General features: G+C 43.6%; 1 protein-coding gene across 1 annotated transcript; it reads right to left on the bottom strand.

Annotated features, from left to right (window-relative positions):
- Positions 1–214: 214 nt before the first annotated feature.
- Positions 215–25,925, bottom strand: VIPAS39 (VPS33B interacting protein, apical-basolateral polarity regulator, spe-39 homolog). Its single transcript, XM_060097987.1, has 20 exons — positions 25,813–25,925; positions 22,978–23,070; positions 22,021–22,123; positions 19,486–19,629; positions 18,122–18,160; positions 17,705–17,769; positions 16,932–16,988; positions 12,772–12,864; positions 12,086–12,119; positions 11,478–11,580; positions 9,176–9,203; positions 7,734–7,807; positions 5,923–5,998; positions 5,341–5,475; positions 4,691–4,732; positions 4,278–4,367; positions 3,161–3,247; positions 2,501–2,590; positions 1,977–2,081; positions 215–1,220 (listed from the first exon to the last, which is right to left on the bottom strand). The coding sequence occupies exons 2-20, from the start codon at positions 23,068–23,070 to the stop codon at positions 1,200–1,202; spliced, it is 1,479 nt and encodes a 492-aa protein (XP_059953970.1). The 5' UTR covers positions 25,813–25,925; the 3' UTR covers positions 215–1,199.
- Positions 25,926–26,270: the final 345 nt, after the last annotated feature.

Here is a 26,270-nt window from a genome sequence, read left to right as displayed (position 1 = left end):
GTAGAGCTGGGACGAGAGGCCAGGTCTTTAGCCAGGGGGCAGTGCTCCCTCTGTTAACCACACGGCCTTGCTTTGCCGTAAGCACTGTTACTCCACAACCTGAAGTGTTGACAGGCTGCTGAATGCTGTCACCAAGGCAGATTTGTAGTGGTCCCAAGAGACGGGGCAAATGCTTCAGTGTTCTGTACAAAATAACTGGGAGGGAAAGAGAAGGCACCAAGAAAGAAGCAGCTTTATTAGGAGTCTAGGCATGTCTGGGAAACCCAGTTCAGTCACAGAGAAGAAAGGCTAATATTGGTACAGGAGCACAGGAAACTGGCATTACAGAATATCCTCTCGAAAACCAACCATGAAACTAAAACCTCCATCTTAATGCCTAACAGAAAAGCTGCTAAGTTTAAGCCCCGGTGAAACTTGGGGAAGGTCCTAGTGAAATAATGAGATTTGTGCAGAAAAGGAGAGCTTGCTCCAGCAATGCTGAATCTGAGCTCCATATAAGGTTAGGGGTCTGGGTGGGAGGGAAAGGTAAGGGGGATGCTCTCATCTCTCACACAAGGCCACCTCGGGGTGCAAGTGAGAGAGGAACCACAGTTTTTGTACAAAGGGAAGACCACGGCAGCAGAGGGACGCTGGCAATCTCTGTCATGAGGCGGAGGACTCTGTACGGTGTGAGGGCGCCTCCAACAGGTCCTGGCAACACTGGCGGAGCTTCCTGAGGCCTCTTGGGGGACCAGCCAGTCTGGTTCTGTCCTGACTTCCTTCAGAGCAAAACTGCCAACGTCCAGCACCAAGTCCAGGGTCGTAATTAGCTGAGGGGAATGGAGTGGCCACCCTATGATACCTGTGCCTCTCAGTCGAGGAGACTTCCTTTCTGGAGCAGTTTCCGCAGACCGAGAGAGATCTTGCCCAATATGGGCCCAGTCTAGAAATTATTCCCACCTTCACATGAGCACCAGGTGGAGAGAGTCTCTCATGAGGCAAAGCTTTAGATCTTGCCCCTCAGATGATGGCCCCTGGACAAAAGATCGGTCTGAAGCTGTCGGTGCCCAGGTGCTAGTCTCTGTCCCACGGGTGGCAGGCACTGCCTGCTGACGATGGGCCCAAGCGATGTGATGCTTAACTCTCCCAAGAAGAGCGCTCTCTACTTTCACAGGCAGGAAAGGAAGAAATGAGGCAGGTTTCAAGGGAGCTGATACCACTTAATTCTTCCATCGAATTTGCTGTGAAAAAAACAAACAACGATCAGTTTTTCACTGATCCTTACAGATAGGCAGAGGGAATTCGATAAAACAAGGCCCACAGCTAGGTAATGTAAGGAAAAGAAGGATGGAGGGGGGAGGCTGAGAAAAAAAATTGTTTAATGTTGGGGGGGAGTTCATTTATTTAGAGATGGATTAAATTCCTATTCTGTATCTTACAAGCCTGATTTAGGGCATTTATTCTGGTTCTGCCTGCCTGAGGACAAAGATTCACTAGCTGTAGCTTGTGCAAGGTTCCAAAATATCTAACAGGGACCTAAGCTCCACGTTAACAGTAAGCTCAGCAATTTTCTGCTATGAGAGATGAGTCAGCTGTGTTCCCCAAATAGCTAAAATCTATTTCGCCCACTTCTTTCTCCCAACAGGAAAGTCACATCCAGCCCCAGGAAACTATGCAGTTTGGATATTCTGAATGTGTAACGTTTCTTTCTGGACTCCCAGTAGTTAGTCCTTCCTGCCTGCTAGGTTTAACAATGATCAGAGGGCTACAATTGTCAGCCAAGGTCCCCACATCACCCTTATGTCATCCCACATCTCAGGAGTGCCTTCTGCTGTTCTAACCAGTGCTTTTGACCTGTAGGCCCATAGGAGAGCCTTATCAAGAGATCCACAGGCTTGGCTGACAGCAATCCCATCCAGGCCGTGGGAATATAAACTCAGTGCTACTGTATGAACTGTCTACCGACACTGCTGGAGGCGTAAGCTGCAGCTGCTCACCGAGCTGCTGAGAATGGCGTCAATCTTCTCCTCCTCGGCAGATCCTTTATCCACCTTGCTTCTGTACGCCAGCAACTGCTGACGATCCTTCAGGTCCCGGCAAGTCTATCACCAAAACAGACAACAATAGAAACCACCAATCAGCCTTCTCCAGAAGGGCCTTTTTCCTTCTGTCACTCCCGTTTTGAGCTAAGGTTCAAGGAGAAGCCAGGAAGCTACAGTGGGATGACCGTGGGGTCAAGCACCCACTGAACTTCATGCTGAAGAGAAGTCTACAGAGGTTACGTGGCTTGATTCAGTTCTATGAATTCTCCGAGTGCAACGAATTTATAAAAGCAGAGAGAAACCAGTCAGAGGGCTGGGAAAATCATACAGGAGTGCTGGTCTCCAAACTAACCCTTGCCAGACCACTTTATCCACTGAGTTGAAACTGAGAGATGAACCTCAGGATCTAGGACTTGAGACTATAATCTCCCACTTTCCACTGAGGTCTAACTCAGGGTTTTCATTTCTTACGGACTCACATCAATGACGACATCATGACACTTGAACTTGGTGGCTAAGTTCAACTTTGTGTCCACATCTTCCACCAGATTGACATACTCCTGTAATATCTGTGAAAAGAAGTACTTCTGATTAATGATTCCCAGATGTATTAAACCCAGAGCTCTGAAAGGTAGAAAAAAATCCTGAAGAAGGAAAAGAGTCAGTATCTGCAGTCTACAATTCCCATCATCAACCACAGGAGTAGTTTTGCAGAGGGAAACGAGGTAGACTCTCTGCAGCACCTCCATGCTCCCCCAGGAAAGAAGGGCCCATTCCTCCTTATCCCGGAGCTAGATCCCCATGCCGGCAACAGGTGTGCCCTAGACCTGACCCCGTGCTGTGGCCCCTTGCTCCTTGATGTCCTTTCTCATTAAGTTCTCTTTTTGCATCATTTGAATAGTATGTCAGTACTCCACGCGGGCTAAACACAGTAGATGTTCCTCAGAGAGGGTAGACTGGGATTACTTCTTAAGGGCAGAGGAGAACTTCCTTCCCTGGCCTTTTCTATGTCAAGGTGCAGTACAGCCATTATGCTGCCTTTAAGATAAGACCAGAGCAGGTCAAGTCTCCCATCGCTGAGCACTAGAGGCTGAAAGTTAGGTTTCCTAGAAGATCCTGTACCCTCTAAGAGCCATTACCTGGACAGGGGCACTGTTCTTGTGCAAAATTTCCACAACCCGATGGAAGCCAATGGGTGCTCTCTTCTTGGTATAGCCCAGCCAGTTCTGAAAAAGGAAGATGGGGCAGCCGTGGGTAGGCCAGACATCTGAGCTAATCTCCCTACGTTTTATGGTCAGACTAGAATAACATGGTGATGAGGAGTGGATGAATGGGAGGGGAGGGAGACAGAAATGAAGAGAGATGAGGGTTTCAAACAAGTCAAGGAACTCAGGAGGGTGGAAAAGAGTCAGAGGTATGAAATAAGTTCTTAGATCTATAGGCACTAATGCAAAAAAATGTCTGTGAAATATGGCTAAATAAAAGAAGCAATTTACTTAACAATCCTTGTAGTATGAACTTATCTGGGTAGACTGATCCTACCCTTTACAGCTTTATATTCATATAAATGTTTACTTGTCAGTTCATGAGGAAAGGTCTGGAAAGCCACCCGTCAAACTTTTCACAGTGCTTGCCCTGAGAAAGGAACAGGTGGACAGTGAAAGGGGAACTTCACTCTTTACCCTCTACACTGTCATATCGTGTTTGATTTTGACACAGGCATATATTGCTTTGGTAGTTAATGTAGCCAATTAAACAAAAAACTGTCAAACCCATAATGGAAAAATGGATATTTAAACATAAAACTAATAGAGACATGACAACCAAATGTAATGTAAGATCCTTGACTGGATCCTGACAGCAAACAAAACCAAACAAAAACCAGCTCTAAAGAGCTAATTTGTGTGTATGATAATATTCTTATATTAATGTTAAATTTCTTGAGAATGATAATATTGTGGTTACAAATGAGATAGATGCCTAAGTAATTAAAGGAGAAGTATCATATCTGCAACTTACTTTCAAATGTTTCAGCAAACGAAAAAAGCATATGGCAAAAATGTCAACAAATTAGTGAAGCAGCTGAAGACTGTTAACTATTCTTTCAGCTTTTCTTTAGGTTTGAAACTTTGGAAAATAAAAATCTGAAGGAAAAATGTCTACCAGTAACTAGAACTTGAGACTCCCAGGAGGCATGGGATGACAAGATGGTATCTCCAAGGCATCAGCGGCATGGAACAGTCCCAGGGCACCCACCTTTGTGGTAAAGAGGGCATCGACATCATGCCAGGCCCGAAGCTTGGCGCGAGCAGCCAGGGCTGTCAGCACATACTGTTTTTCTGGGATCTAGAAAGCAGAGGCCAGGGGAAATTAAAGAGAAGTAGAAATGCATCAGGGGAGGTGCTTGAGAATTCTGGCAAGATAGGCAAAAATACTCCCTGGTGTTGATTCTGCCTCTTAAAATCCACAGATCTCTCAGGTTTCCAAGACCCAGCACTGCTGCAGGCCATTCAGTTAAAGCCTTCCCTCACTTCCCACAAACTTACTCCATTTTCCCCTCAACCTTGAACGTTAAGGGACTTACTACTGTGCAGGGATAGAAAGCAACATCCACTCCATGCAGTTACTCTGATACTACTTTTACCAAACACTGACTAATTTATATCTACCTTAAATGTCTTCTTCAAGTTGACCGGACTGCTGAATGTGCCCTAGGATGAAAGTGAAGAAGGAATTTTAGTGGTATTTCTCAAATACTACCAATCTCCCCTTTTCTTTTCCACTACACAGACAGTCTACATTTCACTTTGTAACCATTCAAACCCAGAAATTAATTTAAGAGAAAAGCTCCATCAGATCTAATTGGATATCACCATAACCCAGCTTAAGAGGACTGGATTAATAGGTATGGTGTATTTCCCAACTTTATGCTAATCCTATGATCATTATGATCATGCCCACCTATGGTCATTAAATTTACACCTCTTCAAAAAAATTTTTTTAAGTACCCACAAGTAACTATCCCCCACTGCTCTTCTCTATACTGTGCGAATCCATTTGAAACTATGGACCTTTGAACAGAGACTGCTATGGGAGCAGCACTGCTGCATGCCAGCTCACTGGAAGCCATGCAAACCCTTACAGACCTCTTTTCTCCTCTTGGTTCACCCCTGCTGAGAGCCAGGAAGGCTTCCCAGATGGATTGCCGAGAATTATGCGCACCCATTGTAAATAGGATATGCTGAAGTACTGGCTTTGAAATATGCTCGTCTTGTGCAGTGAGGATGTGTGGGGCCTTTCTTTCACGTTCTGCCTGTACCTCAGCCTCTGTGTAGTGGTAGAAGCAGGAGTAGAAAAGCGTCGTCACTAACGGCATGTTGAGGATAGAAGCTTTGCGGGGGTGCTTCCGGAAGATTTCAGTCTGTCCTGCTGATTCTAGATGTCGATCATTTGCCTGTGGTGGCGTGAGCCAAGTGAAAAAAAGAACAATGTCCATGGAGTAGAGGCAGGAGAGAAGCCTTTACTATTACAGCAGTTGTGCTTCCTACCCTAGGAAAGAGGCAAAGAAGAGAAAAAGAAAAGAAATTGCCTAGGATAGCCCAGAGGAGCTTAAAATCCAGAAAATGATGACAGGTCCAAGTTGGATGGAGGAAGACCAGAGAAATAGTGATGAAATGGAGTTCTGGGATAAAGAGGAAATACTTCCAGGTTAAAAGCAAGTGAGAAGAAAAAGGATGCCTGAAGACAATGGACAGAGGCTACCACGTAGAGAGAAAGAATGAAAGGCTCTTAGAAAATGTAACAGGAAATGACCTATGTGGGCAGAGCAGAAGTCTCCTAGCTGCTGAATGGCAGTGAGCTTTGGCACTGAAGCAGAAAGTGTAGAGATGAGGAGTCTAACCTCGATAATGATCTGACGTTCCAGGAGCGTGTAATGGTCTTGTATGTGTGCAGAATCTTCTGCTGAAAACGGCAAACTGGGAGAGGGCCAGAAGGTTAGTACCTCATTCTCTACTCAAACAGGAAACAAACCCAACTAAACCAAATCACCACTGTAAGCATAAAAAACTCATGGGGCTTCATAAATCTAATCTCAGTTCGCCTTTAGAGCATCCCTGAAAGGCAGAGAGAGAGAAAGCAGAAAACAGAGGAGACCGTTGGCTGGGATTTTATATTTAAGGTTTTGTCAATTTGAGAGGGAGCCTGAAAGTCCACGAAATATACACAGTCACTGGTGATTTTGCTGAGGAATGAATTAGAATCCCCTCATTGTGGGAGTTGGAATGCTTGATGAACAAGTCACTTAGCTAGTGAGTGAGCCTAGCCAGCTGCCTGTCATCCACATCCCCGTGAAGCACAGCGGTTCCTGTCATTGCTTAATGTCAATGCTTAACTCTCCTTAAGGGGCACTTACATCTGTTAGCAATTTTTTTTTTTTGAGCAATTTTTATTGGGGTATAGTTGCTTTACCATGTTGTGTTAGTTTCTGTTGTACAGCAAAGTGAATCATGTTAGCCATTTTTTAATGCAGAGTAATAAGGTAAAATCAAGTTACACAGCACGGCAGTATGTTTGTAGATTAGTAAAGATCTCAGAGCTCTACATAATGTCAAGGGTCCCATCTTCAGCACTACATTATATTTTTACACGTGAAGAAGTTGAGGGACAAACAGTGTCTTGCCTAAAAGCTATATGGTAAGTCAATGAGTAAGGCCAGGAATAGAAGCCAGATTTTAAACTCCCAGTTCCCAGACCTTCCTTCAGAAAGTGCTGCCTTATTCCCCTACTCCACTCACTCCAGGAAGAATTCTGAAATTCAACTACACTTTCCCAGATAAGTGTGATCCCCAGCCAATTTTTGGAAGAGATAAAGAAGACAGCAAAAGGTTCCAGTTACTTCACTATTCTAACTTCTCTTTGTTTACGAGAGGCCATATGACGTATCACCTCAGTAGCTGATAAAGTTAAAATTACGGATTACATTGAAATAAACAAATTTCTAAATGTGAAACCTGGAAATCATGTCACATGAGGAATGACTAAAACAACTGTGACCACTGAACCTCAAGCAAGGTCTACTAGGTAGACTCCACACCTGTCTTGACAGATACAAGGAAGCAAGTTTTAGCTCAATATAAGGAAGCACTTTCCAATAATGAAGGCTGTCTGACAATAAAATAAGCTACCTCCCTGAGAACTGTGTGCCCCATCACTGGAAGAATAATATGTGGGGCTGGTTTTTACAGGGATTTATATTCTGAATGAAAGCTGGACTCAATCAGTAGTTCTTGGACTGTGGAGTTTCAAGGACCAGTAACACTGAAAATAATATATAAGGTAAAATGTTGCCAACTTTTTCTTTTAATACATAAGGTCACACAAAAAAAATTATAACCCATTTTTCTACCAAAAAGGGGGTGGAGGAAGAGGGGGAAAAAATCCTAGAATAAAAGGCAGTCTTTCAAATTAAATAAATATAGCTTTAGGAGAAAACTCTCTACATTGTCCTTATTATTCTCAACTTACCACCTATCAGAGAAAACTCTGTGGGGACTAGTGTTTGGAACCACTGAATGAGATGATCATTAACGATGCTTGTATGACCCATTGTTAGCCTTTCCCTGCAACCATCTATCCATTCTACCCTTTTTTAGTCTCTTCATTGCTCTGTATAAGAGTATTTATAGCTAAAAACATTTCTCCCCCACTTACCCAATGCAGGTCTTAAGAAATTCTTTTCGTTTCTCGGGGTCCTGAATGTTCAAATGCTCTCGATAATGGGTTAGCTACAAAATAGAGAGAGAGGCTTTGAGCTATTTCTTTTCCTCAGAAGGGCAAGGTAGCTCTGTAAGTAGATTTGCCATGCTTAAAAACTAAATTCTCATTACCAGAGATTCCTTTGTGAATAGATGAGGGGGCAGGGGGTGGGGAGGAGGGCAAAGAATGATTCAAAATTATTATCTCTAACTGCATTATCCAATATGTTAGCCACTAGCCACTAGTTTCAAGAAAAAGTTGTTCTTAGGAAATCTTCATATTCTACAGGGATAAACTAAAAGCAGACTATCAGCTTTGCCAATTCCAAAGTTTACAAGGTTGAAAAACTCCAAATTTATATACAACAGCATGCATGATAAATCACCTTCAATTCAAACATAATACAGAATATGAAGAAAATATGAAAGTTTTAGATAAAAATAAGTTATGCAAAACATTTATTTTCACTGATTAATCAAACTTCAAAATAACAAACTTTATAAGAATGCTATTTGAAGAAAATTCCTTATAGTTTAGAACCTACAGAAATTAAAAATGTAAACAAAAAGTTTTTCAAAATGATTACTACAGATTCCTAATCATTTTGAGTAGATTTAGATAAAGGGTTTTTGAGATTTTCCCATGCCTTGAATATTAAGTACAAGTTCCTTTTACAAAATGTTACTGAAAAACATTTTCCTGACTTATATTCTGTTGCGTAAAGAAGGTTAAAAATATATTACCACCAATGTGTGGTTCAGCGACTAAAAGGACAATCCCGACATTGACAGCACTGAGAAATTCTTAACCCTGCACTGTAATGTTCAACTTTTTAAATGATCACTGAAGTCTGAATAATACAATTACATTTTTGGTAAAATTTCAGATTTATTCTTGTATTCCAGGAGTTTCTTCTCTAATGGTGAAAATCTGCCCAAAATCAATTTTAACACTTAGTCATTGAGCCTTCAGCCAAAATATGTATTGGCTGCACCACCAGCAGCCTGACCTATCTTCCTTCATGACCTGTATCTGGTTTCTTATCCCTCTTTGCTTTCAGTATTATCTTTAGTATTAGAAGCCAAAACCCCAAAGCTCCAACAAACCAAGAATTGAAAACAACTAGAAATTAAGAGACAAATTCCAAATTGACCAGGCCAGTTTTCATTCAGCTATTTTAAAAAAATTATTCATAAGCCCAATCAAAACAGCATATAAAAAGAAACAAAATGGTACATCATTTGGATTGTTTTTAGGCTTCCCAGATGCCTTTCTCTCCTGGATATAATCAATACCAAAGGAAAGAAAATATTCAATCAGTCTGGGATCTTGGAGGCTGGGTTTTGGCTTAGACTTCTGTTAAAGAGGCCCCCAACTGAAACAAAGGCCACACTTACCGCAAGCTCTTCTGTTCTATCTAGGAACCTGGGAAGAAGCAGAAGGCAGCAGGGCATTTTTATTTATTGATGTGTGGCAGTATAACCTCACAAAATAGGATGACTGCTCTAAAAGAAACACAATTCAAACTCATTTGCCTCTATACATAAGATAAGCCCTTCTCTTCTTAAACTCTCTACTAATCAGCAACCCCTTGAGAACACATGGTGGATCAGGTATCATCGTTCCCCCATCTACCTAGCTGAGCAAAGAGCAGGGACAAGAAGACACTGCAGGGCACTAACAACTGTAATGTTAACAGATCTGACAGAAAGGCTCAGAGCCTCCGCAAAACCTTAGCCCACAGCAGTCTTCTGGTTTTTTTTTTTTTTTTTAAATACAGCTGAAGAGTTTTTTTTTTTTTAATAAATGTATTTATTTATCTTTGGCTGCGTTGGGTCTTCGTTGCTGCACGCGGGCTTTCTCTGGTTGCGGCGAGCGGGGGCTACTCTTCATTGCGGTGCACAGGCTTCTCATTGTGGTGGCTTCTCTTGTTGCGGAGCACGGGTTCTAGGCACGCAGGCTTCAGTAGCTGTGGCTTGCAGGCTCCGTAGTTGTGGCTCACGGGATCTAGAGCGCAGGCTCAGTAGTTGTGGCGCACGGGCTTAGTTGCTCCATGGCATATGGGATCTTCCTGGACCAGGGCTCGAACCCGTGTTCACTGCATTGGCAGGCGGATTCTTAACCACTGCGCCACCAGGGAAGCCCTGGGTTTTTTTGTGTTTCTTGGGGTTTTTTTTTTTTTTGCGGTACGCGGGCCTCTCACTGTTGTGGCCTCTCCCGTTGCGGAGCACCGGCTCCGGACACGCAGGCTCAGCAGCCATGGCTCACAGGCCCAGCCGCTCCGCAGCATGTGAGATCCTCCCGGACCGGGGCACGAACCCGCATCCCCTGCATCAACAGGCGGACTCTCAACCACTGCACCACCAGGAAAGCCCCCTGGTTTTTTTTTTTAAAGATGAAAACACTCTTCTCTGTCAGTACAATCTTGGAAACAGTTTGTCTATACTGCCCTCTGTTGTTTTCAGGTACAGCATACAATGTGTTTGATCTCTCCCCAAAGGTGATAAGGCCTTGGAGAACAAGGACTTGTCTTCTGATTCCTTCTTACCCTGAATGGACCACTATAATTAACATCACTAATTTGGCATAGAGGTGATACTTAATAAAGCCTTGTTGATTAGGAGGGAAAGAAGGAAGGAAAGAAGGAAGGAGGGAGGGAGGAAAGGGTTGGGGGAACAACCTGTCTTGATGAACATGTCTTCTGCAAATTCCTGGCTAACCATCTGTAACCTTGACCCTGCCCAGGTGACCTGCTTTCCCCACCTTAGTCTTCAGGGCAGCTCATCACTGTGCTGAAGCCATGGGGTAAATGAAGTTACCTTGGGCCACATGTCAGCCTAAACAGAGGTTCCAACCCCTTCCCTGATACTGAAGAAAGGACATAAAATAGTCCCTACCAGTTGAAATGAGACAGGGAAGAAACACATGACAGAAGACAGACGCCCCCAGTAGATATGCCTACCTCTTGCCTCTCTACCTATCAGAATCCTACCTAGTCTCACAGGCCCAACTCAATTCCTAATCACTTCCGTGAGGCTCTCCACAGATATCCTGATTGAAAATTATATTTGCTTCTTCTGCTCTTCCACTGTACTTCTCACTGGCATCACTGGGGACCAAGTAATAAAAGATACCTTTATTCTAGGTCTTTTGTAAGAAAATACTTAATACTACAGACTACGCATTATGCTGAGTGCTTTACACACACGAACTCTTTTCATCTTCATAATGACCTATGGGGTGGGTATCATCATCTCCATTTTACAGATGTGAAAACTGATGCTTGGAGAGGTTGAGTAACTTGCTCAAGGTCACGCTATGAACTAAGTGGTGGAGACAATATTCAACGCAGGTGCTTGACTCCAGGGCCTGGTTCTTAACCACCTGTTGCACGGTCACTTTATCACAGGTTGTGGTACATTATTAGTTATCCCATCACGTTTCTTTTTTCTTTCTTTTTTTTTTTTGGCCGTGCTGCGCGGCTTGCAGGATTTTAATTCCCTAACCCGGACTGAACCCTGGCCAGGGCAGTGAAAGTGCCAAGTCCTAACCACTGGATCGCCAAGGAATTCTCCCATCACGTCTCAATATCCTGTGTGATAAGCATTTCCATAAAAGAGGGGCAGTGTCTTCTCTTTCTTTGTATTATCGCCCAGAGTGCTTTGAACAAAGTACTGAACGAACTTTATCAGTTCTTACCTAAAGAGGTCCAAAAGCAGCTTTTGATCCCCTATCTCCTTAAGGAAGTGAATGAGATGTCTCAGGGCAACCTGCCGCACCTCCAGCTCTCGGAAGAGGATCTCTAGCAGGCAGGAAGGAGTTAAATGGGGAAAGATTAAAGCCTATTACTCAATAGGAAATTGCTCTCCCTACTCACACATTCCAAACATGATCTCCTCAAAATCCATCAGAAGCTAGGAATGGTTTTCTATGGTGCCCATCCCTATGGCTCAACCCACCAGCAACATACTCCATGGTCCAGGGCAATGCTTAGCCTTTGTGTTAACTATCAGTTCTCACCAACCCAAACATCAGGCACTGAGCATGGACTTTCACGTCCTCAAACCCACACAGACATCTGTCTGTCCAATAAATGGAGGGGCTTTGTAGTTACTGTAGTTATCACCCTAAAGGAAGAACAACTGCCCTCAGGGTTGTGATGTGTATTCAGAAGTCTCAGGCCACCCCAGCTGTCCCTAAAGTAGACTTGATGCTGGTAAATTGTGGTATGAAAGCCACAATGCCATTCTCCCTTCAAATGTAGTAGACACCTTACTGACTGAAGATTTCCCTCAAACCACGCTCACCTTTGCTCAATGTCCTCTTCAGGAAGATCAGAACCTAGAGGAACAAGAGAACCAAGAATGAATTATCCTGTGTAACCTTCCAAACACAAGGCCCTGCCTGAGCACCTGATGTCTAGGAATGAGGCCAGCAACTCATCAGGAATCTCTGCCGGTCTATACAACAGGTTTCTCTATGTGATAGGAGGACAGGTGATGGACACATGGAATGAGCTGCGTCTTGGGAGTCCACATACCTGTGCCCCTACTGGTGAGAGGCACCTCCCTCCCTGTGTGAGAAGCTGCTCTCACATCTCTCCTCCTTCAGATTATTTTTGAGAACACAAAGTGGCCAACCTACTGCTTCTGGGTCATAATCAAGAGTGCCACACACAATGCATATCCTGCCAGCTAAGCCTTAGAACACATACTTCTGAGAATCTTCCACTTCAAGAGGAAACCCAGGGTCTCTACTTGACATTACCAACAAGGACCCACTGTACAGCACAGAAAACTAGACCCAATAGAATCTGAAAAAGAATAGCTACATATATAACTGAATCACTTCACTGTACACCCGAAACTAACACAGCACTGTAAATCAACTATACTTCAAATAAATAAAGAGATTTTAAAAAAATCTATTCTGATTAGACTTTCAGAAGCTAATGAAAACAATACTTAAACAACAAACAAAACCCACAACTCACCGCAGTAATGACGTTTCCATCATGCATGCTTACTGCTTCTTCTAGGAGTTGTAGCTTGTCCTGTAAGGAGCGGAATCTTTCCAGGGAGCAGACCTGGCAGAGTAAGAACAGAATTGGTGTGCAGGTAAGAAGACAGTTTCCTATATTCTTTTGTCACTGGATACTGAAGAATGGGCAAGAATAAACTAAAATGTCCCCAAGGAGAGCTGCTTTGTTTTTACACAACAGCCCCCAGCACTCTATGAGCCAAGAGGTTCCCACCACACCCTCCCTAGTTCAGCCTTATGCCCTACAAGATGCTGATGTCCTGATGAACTCTTGCCAAAGTCAACAAGTAGAGAGCTCACTTGTTCTCTTTTCCTTTTTCTTTAAATCTGGTTTTTCGGTTTGTTTGTTTGGTTGTTTTTTTCAAACCCTGTGTCAAGGGCCGACTTTCAGTAGGTCGCAGCGAGGGAGCTGCTCTGCTACGAACGACACGCTGACCCAGAAGCAGGTCGTCTACGAATAGTTTAGGACCAGGTTCCCCAGGAACGTGTGGTGTGTGATGGGCAAGGCAGTGGCCGCCTTTCCAGCAGCGCCCCACGTCCTAGGACGAAGGGCTCTCTGCACCGGACACCGGTCCCGAAGTGCCGCAGGGTATGCCACGCCACTGGGGACAGTGGGGGACCAGATATCTGAGGTCAACTTGTTCTCTTTTTAATGAGGCATAATTTACATAGCATAAAATCTACCCTATTTAAGTGTACAGTTCAGTGAGTTTGGCAAGTAAATAATTCCATGTAACTACTACCACAATCAAGATACAGAACATTTCCATCACCCCAGAAAGTTCCCTTGTCCACTCTGATGTCAATACCCTTCTCCCATCCCTACCCCCCAACAACCACTGATCTGTTTTGTCACTAAAATTTTGCCTTTTCTAGACTTTCAGAAAATCAGAATCATACAATATGTACTCTTTTGTACCTGGCTTTTCACTCAATATAATGTTTCTGAGATGGACCTATATCTTGTGGTATTAGTAGTTTGCTCCTATTTACTGGTGAGTAGTTTTCCATTGTATGGGCATACCACAATTTTTTAATCCATTTACTTACTGATGGATATTTGACTTATTTCCACTTTAGGGGTTGTAACAAATAAAGTTACTATGAACATCTGTGTACAAGTCTTTGTATGAACATATTTTCATTCCTCCTGGACTGTAAATGTCTAGTAGTGAAACTAAATGTGTTTAATTTTGTAAGAAACTGTCAGACTACTTTCCAAAGTAGTTTTACTATTCTACCTTCCTGCTTGTGCTGTATGAGAGTTCCAGCTGCTCCGCATCCTTCCAATGCGTGGTAAGATCAGTATTTTTAAATTTAGCCATTATAGCGGCTGTATAGTGATATCTCAGTTTTAATTCATGTTTTCTTGATAACTGATAATGTTGAGCATCTTTTCAAGTGCTTATTGGCCATTCATGTATCTTTTTTGTGATATAACTAATCAAATCTTGAGCCAATTTTTATTTATTTATTTTTAAAGATTTATTTATTTATTATTTATTTATTTAATTTATTTTTGTCTGCGTCAGGTCTTAGTTGTGGCACACGGGATCTTGGTTGAGGCATGCAGGATCTTTCGTTGCCACGTGGGCTCTTCGTTGCAGTGCGTGGGCTTCTCTCTAGTTGTGGCATGTGGGTTCTCTCTCTAGTTGTGGCGTGCAGGCTCCAGGGTATGTGGGTTCTGTAGTTGTGGCACACGAGTTCCAGAGTGTGTGGGCTCTGTAGTTTGCAGCACACAGGCTCTCTAGTTGAGGGACACGAGCTCAGTAGTTGTGCCTTGTGGGCTTAGTTGACCCATGGCATGTGGGATCTTAGTTCCCTGACCAGGGATCAAACCTGCGTCCCCTGCACTGTAAGGCAGATTCGTTACCACTGGACCACCAGTGAAGTCCCCTTGAGCCAATTTTTAAATTGGATTGTTTGGGACTTCCCTAGTGGCACAGCAGTTAAGAATCTGCCTGCCAACGCAGAGGACATGGGTTTGATACCTGGTCCGGGAAGATTCCACACGCTGCGGAACAACTAAGCCCGTGTGCCACAACTACTGAAGCCTGTGCACCTAGAGCCCACCTGCTACAACTACTGAAGCCCACGCACCTAGAGCCTGTGCTCCACAGCAAGGGAAGCCACCACAATGAGAAGCCAGCGCACTGCAACAAAGAGTAGCCCACGCTTGCCGCAACTAGAGAAAGCCTGTGCACAGCAACAAAGACCCAACACAGCCAAAAAGATTTTTAAAAGTTTAAAAAAAAATAAATTGGATTGTTTATCTTCTTATTACTGAAGATAATTCATTATTTTTATATACATATTCTGGATAAAATCCTTTATGACACATGTATTTTGCAAATATTTTCTCCCAGCTATGGTCTTTTTGTGGTTTCTTTTGTTTGTTTGTTTGTTTGAATTTATTTTATTTTATTTATTTTAGGCTGCATTGGGTCTTTGTTGCTGCGTGAGGGCTTTCTCTAACTGCATCAAGTGGGGGCTACTCTTCGTTGAGGTGCGCGGGCTTCTCATTGCGGTGGTTTCTCTCGTTGTGGAGCACGGGCTCTAGGCACGCAGGCTTCAGTAGTTGTGGCTTGCGGGCTCTAGAGCGCAGGCTCAGTAGTTGTGGCGCATGGGCTTAGTTGCTCCATGGCATGTGGGATCTTCCCGGACCAGGGCTTCGAACCCATGTACCCTGCATTGGCAGGCGGATTCTTAACCACTGCACCACCAGGGAAGCCCATCTTTTTGTGTTTTTAACAGTGTTGTTTTGTTTTGGTTTTGTTTTGTTTTCTTTTGCGGTACGCGGGCCTCTCACCACTGCGGCCTCTCCCCCTGCGGAGCACAGGCTCCGGACGCACAGGCCCAGTGGCCATGGCTCATGGGCCCAGCCGCTCCGCAGCACGTGGCATCCTCCCAGACCGGGGCATGAACCCGTGTCCCCTGCATCGGCAGGTGGACTCCCAACCACTGCACCACCAGGGAAGCCCTAACAGTGTTTTTAAAGAACAAAAGTTCTTAATTTTGGTGAAGTCCATCTTTTCAATTTTTCCCTTTCTGTTTGATGGTTTTTATGTGCTTAGGTAATAAGTCTTTGCCTAACCCAAGGTCACAAAGATTTTCACCTATATTGTCTTCTAGTTTTATAGTTTTAGCACTTATTCTACATTTAGGTTTATGATCCATTTTGATCCATTAATTATTATGATGTAAATTCTCCCAAAATTGGTATATAGATTCAATGCAATCCCAATCAAAATCCCAGCAGCTCTTTTGTAGACACTAACAAGCTGATAGTAAAATTTATATGGAAATACAAAGGATCTAGAATATCTGAAATAATTTTGGAAGAGACGGATAAAGCTGAATAACTTATATTACCTGATTTCAAGATTTACTACAAAGCTACAATAATCAAGGCCTTGGTAATGGCATAAGGATAGACAAGTAAATCAATCAACTAGAAGAGAGTCCAAAAAGAGACCTACATATATATGGTCAATTCATTTTTGACAAGGGCAGCAAAGTAATTCAATGCAGAAAGAATAGTCTTTTCAACAAATACTGCTGGAACAAACGGAGAACCACATGGGAAAAAATAAATGTCAATTTTTACCTCACACCATATACAAAAGTTAACTCACAATGGATCAGACCTAAACATAAAAGATTGTTCTCACTCTTTTTTTTTTTGTGGTACGCGGGCCTCTCACTGCTGTGGCCTCTCCCGTTGCGGAGCACAGGCTCTGGACGTGCAGGCTCAGCGGCCATGGCTCACGGGCCCAGCTGCTCCGCGGCATGTGGGATCTTCCCGGACCGGGGCACGAACCCGTGTTCCCTGCATCGGCAGGCGGACACTCAACCACTGCGCCACCAGGGAAACCCCTGTTCTCACTCTTAAAGGCACTACTTTTCACTCTCATCCATCACTCTTTTCCCCCTTCCCCATCAAAGCAACATTAAACCCTGGAGAATCAGAAATTTTGCAGCTGACTTGTCATCTTAGTGGATTGATTTTCCTCCTGAAAAACCACTTCATTTAACAAACATAACTGAAGAGAAAGGTCAAGCTGCCCAGCTTCCAAAAAAGTCTCACAAGAATTCTCTCCCCAGTGGCCTTACCTTGCCCTTCCGAAGGCGTCGCACTGTGTCACTGGGGCTCCAATCATTGCTGTAATCCTGAAATATTAGCAACGCATGAACCCCAGGAAGTTAAGGGATCAGAATTGTAAGTGTGCCCGCTCCTCATCTCAAACTCATAATCTTAGTCCCTAAAGGGAAGATATTTTGTGGAAGGAAATGGATGAAAAAACAAGAACTGGGATGGTCTTGTTCTGAGTTTCTTAAGGAACTGGAACAGAGACAATACAGGCAGGAGGAGTTGGATCATACGGGGAATGGATCAACTAACAAAACCAGCAACGCTATGCCTAAGTGGTTCAGGATTTCAACCCCTAAATGCAGTTTTGGGACTCTAATTAACGGCTTTGCCAACAGAGGGAAAGAGAGAAACATGTTCCTTTTTTGGACCTTATGATATCATTTCTTCCTTTTGAATCGATTTGCTTTTTTATGTGCTTCATGGGAATATGAGTTCCACCAAGCTTCCAGACCACAGTGATGATCAAAAGTACAACCTAAAAAAAGGCAGCATAATGGGTAAGGAAAGTGTGCCAGGACTGAATCAGAAAATAGAGATTCTGAGTCCAAGTTCTACCATTTAACTAGCTGTGAGACTCCAAGCAAGTTCTAATGTTTAAAAGTCCAGTTTTCTTACCTATAAAAGGGGTTTAAAATCATACCTGCTCAAAGATTTGAGAAAATCAAGCAAGATAACATACGTCAAAGTATGTCAAACTGTGTAAAGATATAACACAGTGTAGGATATAACTCACCCTATACTCCCCCTTGGGTCTCCCTAGCTCTGGAGCATAGCTCTTGGCAGGTGTGTCCGACAGAGCTGAAAAAGAACAGGCAACTGATTCAGAAGGGCACCATCTCCTGCCATTCCCTTCCTCTACTGCTTCCTTCTCAGGAACATTTTTTTTTCATTTGGCCCCCAAGGCATCATTATGGCCCAAAGTAGATCCCATTCCTCCCCCAAAGACAGCAACCCTAGAAGTTACCCTTTGCCCCTGTAACCAGAATGGTCTTGACCTCCTTGCTCAGCATCAGAAAATCTTTCTAATAATGATGATGGAGTCAGAAGAAATGTCATCATCTAATTATCACTTGTCCCCATGACTCCCCAGGTTGTACCCCAGATCAGTAACATCTCCCACAGTGATCAAGAGAAGAGGGTCAATGCCTACCATCAGAGAGGGACTGGAAACTTCCAGGTCTAGTTCTCCCTAAAGGTAAAGTACACATAAGGTCAACAGTTCAAGTCAGAGCCATTCAGACTTGGTTAAGGATGCAGTGCACATAGAACTTTTTTATGCAATATGAGAACTTAAGGCTTAAAAAAGTTCTTATTCAACTTCAGAAATTTGAGGTGCTACAAAAAAAAAAAGGCACTGAGGAACAGTTTTTAAAACTGTGGTTCAAATATACATAACATAAACTTTACCATTTTTAAGTACACAGTTCAGTGGTACTGAGTACATCCACACTGTACAATCATCACTACTATCCATCTCCAGAAACTTCTCATCATCCCAAACTGAGACTCTGTACCCATTAAACACGAACTCCCATTCCTCCTCACTCTCATCCCCTGGTAACCACTATTCTACTTTCTATCTCTATGAATCTGACTATTCTAGGTATCTCATAGAAATGGAATCATACAGTATATGTCGTTGTATGTCTGGCTTAATTCACTTAGCATAATGTCCTCAAGGTTCATCCATGTTGTAGCATGTACAAGAATTCTGATCCTTTTTAATGCTGCATAATATTCCACTGCATATACATGCCACATTTTGCTTATTCATTCTTCAGTCAATGGACATTTGGGTTGTTTCCATATTGTGGCTATTATGAATAATGGTATTATGAACACTGGTGTATAAATACCTGTTCAAGTCCCTGCTTTGAACTCTTTTTGGTATATACCTAGAAGTGGACTGCTGGATCATATGATTGTTCTACGTTGAATTTTTTGAGGAACTACCAAACTGTCTTCCACAGTGGTTGTACCATTTTATATTCCCACCAGCAGTGCACCAGGATTTCCAATAGAAACGCACAGGGGTAGGAAGGAATTTTGACCTAGGCAAATTTCTTCAACTGAATCTGTCACAGGGTTAATGTCAGTTTTGTTCATCATGTTCTAGAAACCCAGTCCAAGCCCTGTGAATTCCCCTCATTTCTGCCCTTCCTGATCCCCAACTGCCAGCTCTAAAGATTTTTTTTTTTTTGCGATACACGGGCCTCTCACTGTCGTGGCCTCTCCCGTTGCGGAGCACAGGATCCGGACGCGCAGGCTCAGCGGCCACGGCTCACAGGCCCAGCCACTCCGCGGCCTGTGGGAATCTTCCCAGACTGGGGCATGAACCCGTGTCCCCTGCATCGGCAGGTGGACTCTCAACCACTGCGACACCAGGGAAGCCCTCTAAAGATTTTTTGTCCCTCAATAATCTTTTTCTTACAGAGTAAATGAAAATTATAGCCTCAGTGGTTTTTTTTTAAAAAAAGAAAAGGACTCCCTGTCCCTTTAACCATCACTCTTTACCTCTAAAAAAGCTGCTCAGGGAGTAGGTAGAAGCAGGTTTGGGTAGTTGTGCGTAGGAGGAGAAGCTGTTTCGGTTCTTTAGCTGTTCACGCTCATGGTTTGACCCACTACTACTAGCAGTCTCTTTGATGGACCATGAGATACCTGCAAGATAATAAGATCTAGATCAGTAATTCTCATCCAAAATAATGCCTTGGCATCCAGCATTCCAATAAACTCTAAAAGCTTTTCATTAGAGGCTCTGGTCCCTTGTCAACATGAACTTAAAAAATTGGGGCAGGGAGAAAGGACAGAATCAAATAGACCAATCAACAGAAAAAAAGGGGCAAAGGAACTGAATAAATGGATCACAGAAAAGGAAATACAAGTGGCTATTAAACATGTGAAAAGATGCTCAACCTCACTCTTAAGAAGAGAATGACACAACATAAAAGTACACCGAGATGCCACTGGCCCCCTATAAGATTGGCAAAGGCCCAGAAGTTTGGTAATACCCTGTGTGGCCAAGGCTGTGGTGGAGAAAGGAACACTCTGACACTGCTGGTGGGAGTGCAAACTGGTGCAACCCTTGTGGAAGGCAACTTGGCAATATCTAACCAACACAGATGCAAATGCTCTCTGCCAGTAATTCCACTCTAGGAATTGATCTTTCGGATACTCTTATCTGGGCAAAATACAAGGTTATTGACTGCAATATAAACAACAAAAGACTGGAAACAATCTAAAGTTCATCAACAGTGGACTGGTTAAATAAATTATGAGAACGCCATACAATGTATACTATGCTGCTATTTTTAAAAAGGGAGAGGCAGAATGACAAAGCTCTTTATGGCCTGTTATGGAAAGATCTTCAAGCTATACTGTCAAGTGAAAAGAGCAGGGTATAAAGTAGGCTACCACTGGTGTAAAAAAGGGAGTAAAAATATATATTCCTGTATGTATTTCCAAATGCAAAAAGAATCTTTAGATGAATACACAGAAAGCAAACAACAGCAGTTGTATTTTGGGTGGCCAGGGCCTGAGAACTGTGCAGATGCATGACAGTGGGGGAGGGAAACTTTTCACTGTGTGCCTTAAATACTTATTACTTTTTAAATCATGTGACAGTATCTCCCAGTTTAAAAAAAAAACCTTGGACGTCCCTGGTGGAGCAGTGGTTGAGAATCTGCCTGCCAATGCAGGGGACACGGGTTTGAGCCCTGGTCTGGGAAGATCCCCAGGCCGCAGAGCAACTAGGCCCGTGAGCCACAACTACTGAGCCTGCGCGTATGGAGCCTGTGCTCCGCAACTAGAGATGCCGCGATAGTGAGAGGCCCACGCACCGTGATGAAGGGTGGCCCCCGCTTGCCGCAACTAGAGAAAGCCCTCGCACAGAAACGAAGACCCAACACAGCCCCCCCCAAAATTAATTAATTAATTAAAAAAAAATCCCCCCAATGAATTAGCAGAGTTTAAAAAACAAAAAAACTTTAAAAATACACTTAAAAGTCAGATGAAGGGACTTCCCTGGTGGTGCAGTGGTAAAGAATCTGCCTGCCGGGCTTCCCTGGTGGCACAGTGGTTGAGAGTCTGCCTGCCGATGCAGGGGACGCGGGTTTGTGCCCCGGTCTGGGAAGATCCCACATGCCGCGGAGCGGCTGGGCCCATGAGCCATGGCCACTGAGCCTGCGCGTCTGGAGCCTGTGCTCCACAACGGGAGAGGCCACAACAGTGAGAGGCCCACGTACCACAAAAAAAAAAAAAAAAAGAAAAAAAAAAAGGAAAAGAATCTGCCTGCCAATGCCAGGGACATGGGTTTGAGCCCTGGTCCGGGAAGATCCCACATGCTGTGAAGCAACTAAGCCCGCGCGCCACAACTACTCAGCCCGCACTTTTAGAGCCTGTGCACCACAACTACTGAGCCTGTGCTGTAGAGCTCGCGAGCCTAGAGCTCGGCAACAAGAAGCCCAAGCACGGCAGTGAGAAGCCCAAGCACCGCCTGCCAGCAGCAACGAAGGCCCAAGGCGGCATGCATAAATAAATAAATAAATGGGAAAAAAAAAGTCAGATGGACTCTGCAAAGGTGTTAAGTGGTATTATAGAACAGCTAGGCAGTGAGACTTGGTGGCCAAGGAAATCAGTCCTGCTAGCCAGTTACGAGCATTTCAGTCAGCAGTTCCCAAATATGACTGCATATCAGAAGCATTTGTAGTGCTTATTATCAATTGAGACCCCACCCTACCCCCCAACCACCCCCATTCCCAAGACCTACTGAAGTGGTGCCTCTGGAGTGAAGCCTAGAAATCTAATTTTAACAAGCACCCCAAGTAAGTCTGAAATAGCCAGCCAAGCATTAGCCCTAGGGTAGCAGGCCTAGATAGCCGTATGGAAACTACTGCTGTATTTCCCCAGTATCTTCTCCTGGGTTAAATTTCCAGATGTATGCTCATCTGAAAATAGTTTAGCCTCATTCCCTTTCCTGACAAGTATTGAGGAGACTTTACTAGTGGTAAGAACCCTGAATAATTAATCCTTCCTAGGGCCTCTTCTACTTACTTCCCACAGGTTCCCCGCTCCAGCTGACTCTCTCCAGGTCATCGTCATCATCATCATCCACGAAGTCTCGAAGGCTATTCACCGCCCGCTTGGATTCCTTTAACTGCAGACAGACATAAGGCAGGGCACTCAGGCAGTCACCACTTCTCACCTCTCTCTCTGACAGCCAAGAAGGCTGAGGAACTGGGACTTGAAGATGGCCAACATTTTCACCCTCTGCAACTGAAAGCCTAGCCTGCTAGACATTTCCCAAGAAAACAATTTGCTTTTTAGCCAACACTGGAGTCCAGTGGCAAAAGGTTAGGAGGAATCAAAACCGCTTTTGAATTCTAATCACACTCCTGGTATTGACTTGCTTTGTAGTGAGGTTATCCATTTCTCCAAAAATGAATCTGCTTCCCCATTTGTAAAATAGACACAATAAAGACAAACTTCCAATCCAGTTCATCCTTCAAAAATAATAAATTGGGCTTCCCTGTGGCGCAGTGGTTGAGAGTCCGCCTGCCAACGCAGGGGATGCGGGTTTGTGCCCCGGTCCGGGAAGATCCCACATGCCGTGGAGCGACTGGGCCTGTGAGCCATGGCCAGGCCTGTGCGTCCGGAGCCTGTGCTCCACAACGGGAGAGGCCACAACAGTGAGAGGCCCACATACCGCAAAAAATAAATAAATAAAATAATAATAATAATAATAAATTATATCACATGATAAAAGACTTAGGGTTCTTGAAAAAAAAAAACTCAAAGAAATGAATCATCTTAAGAATGTAAAGGAAAAAGGGCAGAGAGTTGGTTTTTACAATCCCCCTCTTTTCTCAGGGTTCTTTTCCATGAAGATTTTTCTAAAGATCTGACTGAAAACACTTCTGAGCCTCATGGAGACAGGTTACTGAGGATGCAAGGGGAAGGGTACACGGTGGAAGAGGGTGAGACCCTCAGCAATTGTTCATGGAAACCTACCTGTGACAGCTCATCATCTTCGTCATCAAAGGTGAAAGCCTTGAACTTGGAGCTATTCCAATACTCCTCCTCATCACCCTTTGTCCGATTCATCTGGAGTGAGAGGAAGATAGATATATGTCCCTTTCTGGATTCCCCTCAAAAGAGCTCCAAAAGCTTTAAGTTCCTAGACTACAAACTCCCCACAGTAATCAGGGATGTATGAAAGTGTCTGGTAAAGCAAATACTGAACATGCCATATAAAATCAGATCCTTGGGTCTCCAATCAAATCATACTTTTGATCCTCTGATTACCCACAAGTAGTCATTCATTCCTAGAGCAGCTACTTTCTTCATGGCACTCTCTCAGGTGCTGTAAGGAATATTTAAAGTGCAAAAAATAGTCCCTCTCTGAAGGACCCTACAACAGAACTCGGGTATTCAGCATAAGTTATGTATAAAGGTACAAAGCAGGCAAGTGTTAAAAGAATGCATCACGAACTTTGCTGAATATACAATATCAATCAAAGCATGAATAAAACAGATAATAACTGCATTCATGTACTCAACATATATCTACTGAGTGCCATCTCTGAGGCACTGTTCTAGGCTCTGGGAATACTACAGTGAATAAAACTGACATATATCTTGCTCTCATGTGTGCTTGTTAAATGCCTGAAGGCAAGCAAGCAATTAAAGGAAGCTAAATTATCCCCCTTGTATCTTCAAATCATGATTAATTTATTAACAAGTATTGGCCAAAATGTGGGAAATGAGGGCATGGCCAAAAAAGTATATAAAGAATCAGTCAAAACACGACAAGTCCCTCTCATAACTACTCTAAAATTAGATTTCACCCCCCCAAAAAAGTTTTGCCTTAGAATTACAGACTAAACTATCAATGCCAACTGGATTAGAGTGAAAACTGATGTAAGCCAAGAACCAGGTACGGAACCTTCCACAGCACCCAAAATAACTCCAAAGGCTACAAAGTGTCAAATTCTAAAATATCAATTTGCTTTTTCTTTCATCTCAGTAGCACCTTTCTCAATAGAAGGTTAAGAAACACTCATCATGGCAGCCCCATTGGGGCTCCCAATGGCCCTTAACATACTCTGCTCTCACTGTGTTTTCAGGGGATCTAGGGATGGCAAAGGTAGGAAGAGAATTTTTTACTATCTGATCCTTTCCCATTGCAGACATCACTAATTGATTTCTACTGAACCCAAATATGGCTTAACAATCTTTTTGTATATTTAATCCAGGGAGTCAAAACCAAATAAAAAAGCTAGCAGAAACAATAAAATCATCACTTATATTGGAAGAAGCATAGGCCTTGTAATCAGGCAGACTTGAATTCAAATGTCGCTTCTCCAATTCTGAGCAAACTGGGTAAATACTGTTATTTACTCCTAAGCCTTGGAGAAAGTGATATCCTACCTCACAGGGTTGCAGTGAAGAATAGGAGTCAAGAAACAGCTAACAAAGTGCCGAGTATAAAGTAAATACTAAATGTTAGTTGTTTTTAGTATAGGATATCTTCCGCCATCTTTCTATCTCGGCCATCTGCAAAATTTGGGCATAACAACAGAAACCTACCTTTTAAGACTGGTGTGAGGCTTAAACCAGTTAAAACAATACATGTAAAGCACATGTGCTGACAGAAAATTAATGTTCAGTATTAATTTTTATTATTAATAAATCGCTATCTTAGAAAAAGCTAGAAGAATATTTCAAAGCATTCCTGAAGCTTAAAAAATTTTGATACAAAAATTCTGAGTAGCCATCACAAACACTGAAGGTGTGCATACTGCAGGTAAATGCCTCTGGTACAGATGCCGGTTTATAAAGCACTTTGTAATCCTCAGAACAACCCTGTAACGCAGGCTTGGCAGATTCCATTTCACTGATGAGGGAAATGAGACAAAAAAGGATTAATTATCAAAGTATTAAGCTAAAGCTAGCTGCTCCTAGCTAATCCAGGTTTTCTGTCTCCTGGGTCATTTCCACTCTGATTTGCATGGTCCTTTTATCACTCTAGGGAAAACGAGGGCAGGTCATTACTACAGTAAGTAAATAAATGTAAATATCTACGGATAAGCATAAAATGTGTCTAACAAACCCAAAAATCCACCAGAGGATTTCTGGAATCTTCTTTAACCATGCAACAGCAGTGGACATCTGACACTAATCTGTACTTCTAGCGCCAAGTCAGAACACAGATTTACTTAGCAAGTAAAAAGATAATGATTTAATGGTTCTAGAATTTATAAAGCAACCAGGTACAATTTTAAGAGAGACTGAGAAAGCTGCTTCAACATGATTTAAAATATTTCAAAGGCTTGTCCTTGTCACTTGTTTACTGAGATCCCATCATATAGGGTAGTAGATCCGAGGGAAGAACAGGACACGACAAAGAAAGGAAAACGATTCAACCAAAAATATCTATAACCAACACGCTCCCGGCCTTAGGACACCCCAGAAATCAGCTACTGAGAAGTTACATTCGGATTCATTTATCAGTTTTGGAGCCAGGCTACGAACTGAGACGAGGAAATGTGGGTTAAACTAGGAAGACTCTACGGGCGAACGTCCAGGAAACACGGATCAACCGCAGTGGCCAGAGCCCAGAACCCTGGTACAGTAAATGCTCGTTCAAAATCAGTTGTCCGGGCTTACTCGCGACCCCAACCCCGAGTGGACAGCGGCTCCCAGCCCACGGGTCGCCGGGACTGGAGTAACAGAGTCAGGCCTGGGGGGTCTAGGGACGCCTCAGAGAACAGGGTGAAAGGATATGGATGTGGAGAGGCTTGACTTGGCCAGATATGTGGCCCAAGGGCTTTGGGACACCCTCACCTCTTCCACACCGAGCCCTCCCTGTCAGGTCAGCGTCAGAGTCCTCAGCCGTTGCACCGGCCTTTCTAGACAGGCTATGCGGCATAGAAAACAGGCGGAAGGGGATAGTCCCGGGGAGAGGCGGTCGGCTGTGGGGACGAGGACCGTGGGGTCAAAAAAGCGGCCGCAGGGCATGCTGGAAGTTGTAGTTCATTCCGCCTCTGTCATCGGGCGCTGTCTGGACGGCCACAGGGCCCTATTGACTACAACTCCCAGAATCCGCAGCGTACCGTGCTTAAGTCTTTTCCACTACATTGTCCGCGGTTATCCTACGGGTCAGTCAACAAGACTACAACTCCCATGAGGCTTAGCATGGCCGATTAAGGGTTCAGGGAAACAATGAGAAGTGTCCTTTGTGTCTCCACGGGTGAGGAATGACCGTGTGAGCGGTTGCATTTCGTGTCTTTTAGGCGATAACC

The sequence above is a fragment of the Mesoplodon densirostris genome, chromosome 4 (genome assembly GCF_025265405.1).
Source record: "Mesoplodon densirostris isolate mMesDen1 chromosome 4, mMesDen1 primary haplotype, whole genome shotgun sequence".
NCBI classification, from domain to species: domain Eukaryota; kingdom Metazoa; phylum Chordata; class Mammalia; order Artiodactyla; family Ziphiidae; genus Mesoplodon; species Mesoplodon densirostris.
Note: the sequence above shows the minus strand (reverse complement) of the source record. Positions and strands in the feature narration are given on the sequence as shown.